Here is a 12,767-nt window from a genome sequence, read left to right on the forward strand (position 1 = left end):
CAAAGTTTTAAACAAAAATGATGCCTACCTCATTAATGATGCAAAATAAGTGCTCGCTGTGAGGTCTTGTGATTTTTGTTCATATGTATATACAGATAACAATAATGACCGAGCAGCAATGGATTAAATATAATGGAAACTGGCTGATTTCTGTCATGTTGTCTGTCATTGTAAGCGACAATACAGCGCTATTTTCGATGATATTTCTCATACAATCTGTCTAACACACGTGCAGACCCAGTTCCTACTGTTCCCTATACCAGATTGTAGTGAAGTCTATTGTTTGCCGCTAGTCTATAGGTGCACTTTAGACTACAGTTTTTCCTAGGAGTAGCAATACATGTACATATACTTTCTGTTATATACTGCCTAAATATTTATTAAGATCCAGTTAAAGCCAATAAGTCAATTACCCCCTACTAAGAAATCAAAGTACCATCAAGTACAACACATTAAAGGGCTTTTCCAGGACTAGGATCACCAATATTAGATCAGTAAAGTCTGAACTACTGTTGGAAGAACATGCAGTACTTGGGTGAGCTTCATCTTTTCAGACAGGTGATGCTGGGTTCACAACAGCGTCTGGACTCCGTTATCAGGTTTCCGTCTTCTGCATGCAGAAGACGGAAACCTGTCATGCCGAGTCCGGTCGAAACCGTTTTTTTTAAACCGGACACAGAGTACTGCATGTCCGACTCTGTGTCCGGTTTAAAAAAAACGATTTCGCCGCGGAGAGCATAAAACGCTCACCGGTCCTCATGGCCGGACACTTTTCAAACCCATTCAAATGAATGGGTTTGAAAGATGCCAGCAGGTTTCTGTCTCCTGCCCAGTTTTGAGCTGGATACGGAAACCTGCAGAACGGAGACCGGGCGCAGATGTGAACGAGCCCTGACATCACATCTACTGATCACATGGCCAAGCTACAGCTCAGTCCCATTAAAAAAGAATAGCAATAAGCTGCAATACCAAGAACATCCACTAATGAACATACGGCGCTGGGTCCCAACCAAACTCATATTTATGACTTATGCCAAGGACAAATGATCAACATCATAGTCCCTGAAAACCCCTTAAAACAACACAAACTGTCATATACAAAGAGTTCAAAGAGTTCACTTTCCAATGTACCATTTTCATGCAAAACTGTATATTAAACGTGTAGCCTTTTTCTACAAAAACAGAGTAAGACTTTTTTCTACTGATGCAATATCCTTGTTTCCACTGGACATCTAAGGCCCGGTTCACATTTGCGTTCGTGCCATTCCCTTCTCCTGTCCGTATGAATTATGCGGAGAGAAAAGTCTTGGAAGCAGTGCTTTTCTTTTTGCATTTTCCGTGCAGAAACTGAATGATAACCACACGGACCCCATTATAGTCTATGGGGTCTGTGAGTTTCCTTAGGTAACCGATTTTTCATGCGGATTAGATTTCCGTTTGGGGGGGTCCCCAAGCAGACTCCTCGAACGGAAACTGAACGCAGATGTGAACCGGGCCTATGAGCTTTACGTGCAGCAGACTGACACTACATCCTCTGGTTGTTTTTATGAGTTACTCCTGATTTAACTTTGACCCAGTATTTAGGATTAAAAAAAGAGCACATACGTTGACGTATAATATAAGACATATTGTGCTAATATAAAGACTGGATTAAAGAATAAGACATATGACAATTTCTTTGTACTTACTTGCCGGAGATGGCGTACTGCAACTGCTTGTGGGAGGATGGCCTTGGTATCCATGAAGTGACAGAGGCAAGCCACCAATGACAGGAGGAAACAGGAAGGGATAGTGGGTGGCCGGATAGTGATTCATATGTCCGTTTACAGCTGGTAGAGGACATGAACGACTGCTGGTTGTCATATTAAAATATCATCTTGTACCATATCTCATCTGTGCATAGAACATAACATCTCTTCCAGCTGACAAATAGCTAGTTATTTGTCATGTAGAGGAAAAACATTAAAAATGTATACCGAGTTTCAGTCTGTTGAGGAATGATTCCGGCAACAATCACACAAAATTTTATCAATGTCTTCGGCGTAAAAGTTGCTGCAGATTAAAAGAATCCACTGGTTCCCAATTCTCCTGGGGTGTTTTTTTGCCTTCTATTGTATTGTTGTATTCCTTTTTGGTTTCGGTGTCAATATATTTAGTCAAGGATCCGTTTCTGGCTGTGCAAATTTATATAATCTCCTAAAATAGAGGACATAAAATTATAATATAGGAAGAAAAAAAAAACTTTCAAAAGAGGCATTAAATAAAATTCACTTTGCAGGAAGACATTTTAATAAGTACAAAGCTTCAGAGCAGAAATGACGCTATTGTGTATAAAACAAAAGGATTTGAAAGCCAAAAACCATTTTCATTAATGCATTTGTAGCAGCGATAAACAAATCATCTAATGTCTTGGGAAATATTTGCTGTCTTGTGCATTCTTGAGGAAAGGAATAAGATGCCTTACACATGAAACAATGACCTAGATTTACTAAAATGATGAAAAGAGAGTTAAGAATTGCTAAACCTTAGTCTCTGTAGATACTTCTGAGCCAAAGATACGCACACACTACAGGACAGACACTCAAGCCCAGTTTTCCATGACATTTTACACGGCGCTGCAATGGTTTGTAGGTATTGTACAAAATAAGGCTTGGTTCACACTTGCATCAGGTTTACGGTTCAGTTTTCTTTGGTTTTTCATGACTTGAATAGAAGACACCGTTGCAGTAGTCTATGGAAGGTAAAAAAGCCTTATTGACCAATAAGTGAATATGGATAGAAAAAAAGATGTTAATGGATCCATCATATATCTCATGAGTTCTCCAACAATGGAAGCCAAGATGCTAGTGTGAATAAAGTCAACTCACATGCTAAATGCCTTATAATGAATTATATTGGCTGTGTAACAACAGAGGGCTGTTAAAGGGCTGCTCCACCATTACAGTTGGTAAGTGTCGGATCAGTGGTTTGGCTGGTCATGACAATAGGTTATGTGTCTTTACGGTGAATAAATAGACCCCCACTCCATTCCAACTTGAAAATCAGGACCCTATTCTTGAGATGGTATTTACACTGAAAACATGTTACAGCTACAGACTCAGCTATTCGTGATGTAAAAATATCAGAAAGGAAGATGGAAACCTAGGTGGAAGCCCTCAAAATAGATGTCTTAGAAGACAAACTTATTTCTTATCCACATTGTCCCGGGGCCTCCTCATGGTATTGGATCACTTATCCCCTATCATGTTAATCTGGGACTGCCCCTTTAAGAGGTTCCAGTTATATTTCCTTCTACCTTTCTGATATTTTTGACGATAATACTGCAGTCATATACTCTGGAAAGTAGACAGAACCCAATAAAACTAAACAGCGTCCATTATAATTTGCTGGTGTCTGAAAATGAATTCAGCACAGCTGTAACGGCTGCCACAATATACGTGTGAACAAAACCTTTTTTTTTTTTTTTCCTTTCTTAACTGCATATTTTTTACAATGAATAAATGTTGCTAATAATGCTCCGCCTGGATATTACAAATTATTGAATAAGTAATTATAAATAACAATACTATGGATGGGCCCCACATGGTGTAAATGCCGTGGCGGAAAGTCTGCGCATCCCATATACGCATTGTGGAAAAATATGTGCAAATGACATGCTGCGATTGAAGATTACAGTCCTCCGTGTAGGACTCTTTCCTCAGCAGCAGATGTGAACATAACATAAACTACATGACCAAGAAATGACCAGGGCTTATTGGTGATGGAAATATAAGACTGTGCCTGGCAATATGCAAAGCTGAAAATGAGGACAGTTCTTACCTAATATCCTATATGATCAATAATCTTCTCAGAGCTGGGTTTTTTCACCCGTGTTATTGTACACGGTATACATTAGAATAATAATCCTTCAAAGGAGGAAACAAGGGCTTGTTTTGACATACATTTAGGGGTTTTTTAAGTGGGTTATTTAGCTGTAGACAGTATATCGCCTCAGGCATTGCTTCTGTTTTGTGGTTGAGAATCTGAGGAGAGAGCTTTGCGATTGCTGCTGTCCACAATAAGGGAACATGTATGCTCTTATTGTTTTATTTATGGAATATGGTACAAGGTGTATGGATTGACACTATACTGCATACCCATACAGTATATATACAGTATATTCTATGTTAACTCACCCTAGCAAACTAGATTTTAGATCATATTAACAGGGTTCTTCGGGCCCCCATGGAATTGTCATACTGATTCGTACATTCCCTGAAAAGGATGGGATAAGTGTGTGATCGGTGCAGAAACAACACTCGAACTGTGAAAGATGACTGTTCTGACTGTTTTAGAATATCACAAGATTTGTCATAAGATTTCATTAGCATGTCACCACATTATGTTAAATTGGTTTCAAGACAAATTAGAGTCTTTGGGGTAAATTCACACAGGGTTTTTTGTGCCTTTTTTTGCGTCAGAATCCAGCTCCTAAAAAAAACGCCTCCGATTAACTTCAATGGGAGCCGTTTTTTTTTTTTTTTTTCTGCGAGCAGTTTTGTGCCACTCGGGGAAAAAAGAAGCGACCTGCCCTTTCTTGCGGCAGATTCTGCGGCGGAATCCACCTCAGCGTCCGCGGCGCAAATACTCCCTCCCTAATCTGGAGCGGAATGCAGCGACTGGATGCTGGTGCAGTGCACCGGCATCCAGCTGCGGATAGCTGTTTTTTGCACTGGATTCTGAGGCGGCCTCTGCATTAAAATGCAGCCTAAAAACCCCGTGTGAACTTACCCTTAAAGGGTTTCTTTTGGATCTATCTTCAGGATAGGACAATAGTTTGGTGGGGTCTAACACCCAGGACCCCTGACGAGTAGCTGGCTGAAGCAGCCATGTGCTGCTGATGTCCTATTTAAAGAATGGGGCTGAGTTTTACTCTAATTTTTCTACAGATTTCTTGGATTTTTGCTGTCTTCTGTGACAAGATATCACAGCGCAGAGTTATTTGAAACTTGGCTACATCTGTATAATAGAGCTCGCCAGTGTACAGTGAGTATAATTAATAGCGCAAGGGATATCTTAAGGATATTAAAAAATAAAAAGTCCTTGGCATCAGATAACTCCAAGAGATGACGCGCCCCGATTCTCCTGCTGCTATACAACATTGCCTGCTATTAGAGTAGAGGTAAAGTAAAAAAGCAATGCTTTCCAATCTCAACAACTGTTTTTAGAAGCAAACAATGTAGCATGACACAGATGCGCAGGACATCAATTTTTGAAAAGCCTTGGGATAAAATTAAATTGTCTCAAAATCATGGCAAGTCTGAAGAGTAGAGTAAAAATCAATGTTAGCTAATCTGAAACATGGCCCTCCAAACTAGGAATATATAATAAACCTTCGCAAGCACTGTGTCCTCGAAAGGTATAATGCATAACTGTAAGCATAAAAACACACACTATATATAATATATATACGTCATGACATGTTAGTTTTCTGTGTCCCTCTCTTAGCATAATAACAATTTAGCTTTGAACTGAATCAGGTCTCAAAAAACAATTGCTAGAGACACCCTGCTTAGCAACCACATCAATCTCCACCAGCGGACATATTATAACGTCAGTGGCAGGTCCCTGCTCCCGCAAACTGACGTAATAGTATGTCATGAAGATGAAGCTGAGCCAGGAGAGGCTTCAATGGCTGTGAATGGTGAAAATATGATGGTGGCATCTAAATGGTGTCTTACTATATGTGCTGTCATGGTGAAAGGAAGCCTTTTAAAGACCCATACCTCACCCTCTTAAGTATCTTTATAAGGGCTAGTTAACATGGGGCAAATTGGCAGCAGATTTTGAGGTGAAATCCGCCTCAAAATCCGCTGCTCCCATTGACTTCAATGGGAGCCACTCGCTTCTTTTTTCCGCTAGCTAGTAGCAGAAAAAAGAAGCGAGCTGCCCTACCTTGTCGTGGATTCCATGGCTGAATCAGCCCGCAGCGCGAGGCTCCGGCCCATTCATTTGGGCCTAATCCATCACAGAATGCTGTGACGAGATGCCAGTGCACTACACGCGGAACCCTGTGTGAACTAGCCCTTAGACTTAGCTAGAGGCAATCGCATCAGCTAGTTTTAAAGTCCCAGCATGGGACTTATTGTAAATGTGAAAAAACAAATAAACGAAATAAAACAAATAAAAATAAATAAAATAAAATGTTGCATAAAATAAAAACACTGAATGAATAGCCATTTTCCCCTTTTCCCTCAAAAACTATAATAATAATAATAATAATAATAATAATAATAATAATAATAATAATAATAATAATATTATTATTATTAGAATAGCCATATTATTATTATTATTAGCCATTATTAGCCATATTATTATTATTATTATTATTAGAATAGCCATATTTTATTTATTGACCCATAACATTCCATACCATAAATATATAATATTTTTCATCCTGCATGGTAAATGCTGCAACCCCCCCTTCAAAAAACAAACAAACAACAACATACCAAATTGCTATTTTCGGTCACATTGCCTTGAAAAAATAAGTATAAAACATTGCCCCCTGCAAGCGCCAGAAGCTGCTGCAGGAGACAGGGAGTGTATACAGTCTGCTCCTATTCATGTAATAGGAGCGGTGCTTCAACCCCGTAAAATGTATAGCGGTGATATCAGGCAACTGGAGTTCCATTCCTATTACTTGAATAGGAGCAGACAGCAAACACTTGCAATCCACTGCTGCAGCTTCCGACTCCCACAGATCAGATACCGATGACCTATTATTCTGTGGGCAGTTCATCAGTATCAAAAAATCATCTAGCCGGGGAAACCCCTATAAGGCCTAAATAGGCTGGAAACTAACGGGTTAAGAAGACAATTCTTAAAGGAGTTACCTATGATTATAAAACAGGACTGCTTTCTTCTTCTTCTCTGGAAGTGACATCACATCAGTTGGTTACATGGCCATAGGACTGAGCTATAGCATTAACCTGTGAACAAAAAATGTGATGTCACTACCTAAGAAGGAAACAGCCAATGTTTTATAATCATGGAGAACCCCTTTAAGAAAAATCTACAATGTCCTTGGAAAAAAGCCAGTTTGTTTCACATAGCTAACATTAAAATGGACAAAATAATTTTCATGAAGTTTAACCTAAATGGAACAATTCAAGGAAGCAATTGATTACAAGGAAAAGGACAAAATGGCAAAATATATGACAGCAGGATGCCTTGGAAAGTTAAAAATGCATGTGGATATAAAAGTATAGTAGAAAACAAAAGCTAGGAAAACAGTAGGGGTTGCTGATTCATGGCATTTAGCTGAATTATTCAATAGCTATGTCTTTAAACAATGTCCTTTTAAAAAGAAACAAGAAAACTACTGCATTCCTCAAACTGCTAACCAAGCAGCCATGTTGAGTTATTTAGCTATACATTCATAACACTAAAGAGTATATATTACATTACACGGCGAATACATGTATCATGACACATTAAAACAAATTTTGGCGTATCTTGTTCTGCGATTTCCACCTGCAATGCTCATTCTTGAAAGGGTTTCTTAGTGGGTAAAAAACGTTTGACGCATAATGAGTTAAAAAATAAATAAAATAAGCAATAATTGCCTCACCGATCCCTGCTACTCCTGTTCTGATGCTGCACTGGTCCCTACCAGATTATGAGAGAGTCTCTCCTTTCATATGACACTAAGACTGCAGTGCTATCTCTATTACTTCCAGAGATATATTCAGATCCAGAGTTGGGATATTTATTTGCAACTGCTCCTAACCCAGACTCTTTCATATGACACCAGGAGCGTGTTACTATATTTTATCATTCCCAATATATGGCTGTTTAAAGTGACCCCGCGTACTTTACATTACTAAGTAACCCCACTACTTTCCTCACACAATGGCAACACTGGAGATAATGTGAATCACACTAACCTTGATGTTCTTCAATGCTGACTTAGCCAGATGCAAAACATAGCGCCCTATTGTTTTTATTTCAGGAGGTGACTGTGATATGTTCCTGGGGATTGTATTACCTGTATGGTCAGATACACACAGGTACACATTCCTGACTCCTACTTCAAGTTCCGACACACTGCCTGCACCAATGACATTCCCTTCTCAACATGTAGCAAGTTCCTCCCACTTCTAATGGGATCATTGGTGGAAGTGGAAAAATGAAGGAGAGGTGTTCCTCATCCTTCTTGTGATGTCGTTGGCACTTTGTGGCACTGAACAAAGAATATGGTGGATGCCAGGCAGTGGTGGCACCAGTCAGTGAGTGCACAATGTTTTGTGGACTGGGGGAACAAACAGTAATCTCAATAGAAAACTGTGCTCGGCAGCAGAAGTTCCCACTGTCGGACTACAGAGTTTGTAATGAGTGCAGATTAGTATTGGAGTCACCAGCAATGAACCTCCTGTTCCAATAAAGTGTCAAAACTGCATCAAAAACTTTATGCCTTGTGTCACCCTACATAGGAGCAGTAACTTTGGCAGGAGATTGTGTCCTGCACTGCGGATAGATTGTGCAGAACAGTCTGGTTCTGGTGACTATACGAGTGCCACATACAGTACAGCACCAAGGCCTTATTCATACAAGGCCTCCCACATTTGGTGGGATTGCAGAGAGATACGGGTATTTTGGTCCTCTATTTTCTCCATTTATTCTAAGGTCAGTGGTCGCTCCGTGCCCCCCTCCCCTCAGCTGGCCCTCCTTTCCCTTATTCCGGGGAAGATCTCCGCAGTCAAGGGCGATCTGCTCCGACACTTTCTCACGGCCGCTAGGACTGTCATCTCCACCACTGGCATAGTACCGTGACACCCTCTTTGACGGAATGGCTCCAGGAGTTTCTCCTCATTAGGAGGATGGAGGCTTTGGTCGCAGAAGACTCTGTGGACCCTTCTAAATTTGAGACCCTCTGGCGGCCGTGGGTTGAGTTTCAGGAGTCGAGTGAGTTTTCTTCCCTTTTCGCTTAAATTCCCCTGTTAGCCCCCTTTCCGAGTCCTATGAGGACTCCTGTCCCTTTTCTTATTTTCTAGCCTACCTCTGTCTGTTGCCCCCCTCTCGTTTCGTGTTTTCGTATGTGTTATCTTTCTTTGTTATCTCCCTGGACCCTGGGTTACTTTGACTTGTGGGTTGTTCTCTTAGTGTTGGATTTATATTGTATATTGTTGCTCTGTTGTTGTGCAAGTCTCTGTACCTGCCCCTCCTGGGCGCTGATTTACAACGCCATTTTCGTTCTGTGACATACCTTGGGCTTGCCATTACTCTGCATTATTGTGTTATTGTTGTTTCGTTTTACTTCTTTGAAAAATTAATAAAAATTTGTTTACACCTTCATACAAGGCCTCAGTAAGATTATATAAAGACAGAAGCACCAAAAAACATAAAAGTTGAGAAATTGGTACCTGGAATTCCATAATGGAGAACATGGGAAACTCTAGTTAATGGAGTATTCATTTAAACATAAGCCATCACACAATATATTCCCAGAAAAGTACTTTAACTAAAATACACAAGCTATCAATCATATACATGAAGATCGTACCTTTACCATGCTCATTATCTCATACTAATGTATTATTCCATGTAAGAGAAATACATTCTAAAATTGCTGTTGTTTTTGACAGATAAACAACTAAGCAATATTTCAACATTAGATTTTTTTAGTTTAAGCAATGTCACAAAACAATAACATCCCCATCCATCTGTGAGGTTACACTCTGAAATAAACTTCAATATAAATAAGTTGAAGGTCTGACACATGTTAAACCTAACCCTGGCACTTAAATCGCCATCGACACATGAGCAGCCACCCATTCATTCATAGTAACAGCAACAGACAGAAATCATCCTTTCCAAGCTCCCTCTTAACATTAGCGCTGAGACTATGACATGCTTTACAATGTAAGTTTACAAGAGATTCCTAATACAAGACATGAAGATATGTTATTTAGAGAAAAAATTCCACCCCTATAAATACACTTCTGCTTAGTAAACGGTTATAAAAAAAAAAAATAGCAAAAATTACAAGGAATATGTAATAACAGCTTACAAACTTTTTAGCCAAGACCAAAAAAGTCAAAAACAGCGGAAAATCAAAGATTAGAGGAAATATATTGCCAGAAAAATATCTTATTTTTAATCAAGTTTTATGTTAAACATATATTTAAAGAATTTTTGGTTTTTAAAATGTTTTCATTTTATTATCTATATTTAAAAATAAAAAAAAATCTTTAAAAGTCTCCAGTACTGACTATTATGACATAATTTACGCTGCCTGAAGTGGGAATCCATTACTCATGAAGTCCGTAGTTAAAAATTTAGCCAATTACATAAAACATAAACATGTATCCAGATGACCATAAGGCATAGAACCAAAAAAGTAAGGAAGAGCCAAGAAAAGTGTGGTCTTTGTGTCTTCACCTTACCTTAATCTTTAAACACAAACCATAAAAAAAGAAATTTGTAAACCAGTAACTAGGTAGTCAATATGTTTATAACCTTTTTTGTGTTAAAATTTTAGGCGGTTTTCCATGGATGTCTAGCGCTCCTCGTTGACTGTGCTACATCAATGAGGCGTCCATCTACAGACATGACTGCTGAGCGCACATGTTGATGACACATCATATCTGCAGAAGGTAATTAGAAGCGCTTTTTGGGCCTCTGTAATTCATGGCCTAGCCCAGGGGTGGGCAATTCATTTTCCCATGGGGCCGCATAAGAAATTGAAACTATGCTAGAGGGCCGCGCTGCGCCAAATTTAGCTCCACCCACTTCTACGTTGACTCTGCCCATTCCCAATCATCTTTCCTTGTGCCCCCACAAAGTATAATCCTCCTACAGTCATCTGTACATTATATGTCCCCACATTATAATGTTCCCTTCCAACTTCCTCACAGTATTAAGTCCCTTTCCTGGTGTCCCATGAAACTGGAGCATCTGGAGGGGTACATTAAACAGTGGGGGTAGTTGGAGGGGGGCAATAAATTAATAACAGCTGGAGCGGGACATGAAACTGGAGGCAACTAGAGAGACATTAAAATCGGGCAGCTGGAAGCAGACATTAAACTGTAGGGGTAGCTGGAGGGTGACATTAAACTGGGGGCAACTAGAGGCAGACAGGTCCCCCTCCAGCTACCGCCACAGTTTAATGCCCCCCCAGTTGTCCCCAGTTTAATGTTCCCCCAGTTTAAGTGCCCCTTCCATCTCTCCCCCAGTTTCATGTCTCCCCTCCATCTCTCCCCCAGCTTCATGTCCCCCCTCCATCTCTCCCCCAGTTTCATGTCCCCCCTCCATCTCTCCCCCAGTTTCATGTCCCCCCTCCATCTCTCCTCCAGCTTCATGTCCCCCCTCCATCTCTCCCCCAGCTTCATGTCCCCCCTCCATCTGCCATCTCTGCCCTAGTATAACATTCCCCTTCCATCTCTGCCCCTAGGTTACTGAGACACACACAGACAGACAGACACACACATACAGACAGACACACACATACATACAGACAGACACACACATACAGACAGACACACACATACAGACAAAGACACACACACTCTCCTCCCTGCATCTCACATTCCCCCTCCCTCCCCTCTCAGTACCTTATGACACACACCACATGTCTCCATCTTCTTGCACTGTCCTGCCGGCACTAAGACACGCCTCCCTAGTCAAGCTATGCAGGCCGGTCTGAATCAGGCAGAGGGTCGGATACGGCCCACGGGCCATGCTTTGCCCAGGTCTGGCATATATATATATATATATATATATATATATATATATATATATATATATATACACACACACACACACAAACAAGTCATCAATACCGGACTGATGGTTCTAACCCCTCACACCTCCATGATTAGACTTTGCATCACAATGCCATACAGCAGGCCTGAAAAAGACCAGGAGCGGCGCCAGAGCCCAGGGGAGGTAACACTATTTTTTTATGTTTGTTTACATCTCATGGGCCTCGACTAATTATACTCAGGGGTCTGAAGACACCCTAGAGAATAACAGCAGTTCTAGTTCGGACAAAACCACCAACGGAAACTATCGAGATGAATCTCACGAGGTTCGCCCAACCCATACCTGAAAAGGGCAAGTTTAAGGGGCATGACTTAAATAATCTCAGTTATACTGTGCGGTGGGGACACTAATGTGACATTATACCATATGCTCTTTAGTACCCACGGTCCACCAGTTGAGTACTTTGGTGTATTGCACACATTAAGAGACATGCTTCATTCGTGCACACTTAATGTAGAACACAACCTTACACCAATAATCTTGAATCCAACATATTGATAAATGTGTCTCTGTCTTTACCATCAAAATATTATATTAAAGGAAATAATCAATCATTGTCCACGTCCTCAAACAGTTCATATAAGGCAAAACAGCTGAAACAGAGAGAAAAACAGGAAAGACATTCACATTATCTTATTAGCGGCTAATGGATATCCGAGAGAAACATATATTTAACTCCTAATAAGCAGTCCAAAATAATCAGTTACAATTATAACAGGCGACCTGGTCTGTTAATCAAATGATAGAAATGATAGTACAAGTGAATTCTCTGGTTTATAGCCAGTAAGTCTGACGCCCCGACCCTTTACAGAAACTGGGGCAAATATGTCTGTAGTTACGCTAGCTTTTGTGTGTAAATTGTAAAGGTGGTATTTAGGTCAAAAGCCATATATATGACGTGTAAGTAAGTAGTGGGTATGTCTGCCTGTAATACAGGAGAGCAGGGTTTAATTGGGGAG

General features: G+C 40.3%; 1 protein-coding gene across 2 annotated transcripts in view; it reads right to left on the reverse strand.

Moving 5' to 3' along the window:
* RARB (retinoic acid receptor beta) overlaps window positions 1-12,767 on the reverse strand; it is a 508,585-nt gene that overhangs the window by 345,893 nt on the left and 149,925 nt on the right. The window contains exons 1-2 of one of the 2 annotated variants that reach the window (XM_075271368.1): window positions 4,176-4,216; window positions 1,689-2,196 (exon numbers count right to left, since the gene is read on the reverse strand). In XM_075271368.1, coding sequence (XP_075127469.1) covers window positions 1,689-1,863 — 175 coding nt within the window. In that variant the 5' untranslated portion in view covers window positions 1,864-2,196; window positions 4,176-4,216. Of the gene's footprint in view, window positions 1-1,688; window positions 2,197-4,175; window positions 4,217-12,767 lie in introns of those variants that run through there. The other variant, XM_075271367.1, reaches the window with a different exon arrangement.

This window comes from Leptodactylus fuscus, chromosome 4, assembly GCF_031893055.1.
Source record: "Leptodactylus fuscus isolate aLepFus1 chromosome 4, aLepFus1.hap2, whole genome shotgun sequence".
In the NCBI taxonomy this organism is placed as follows: domain Eukaryota; kingdom Metazoa; phylum Chordata; class Amphibia; order Anura; family Leptodactylidae; genus Leptodactylus; species Leptodactylus fuscus.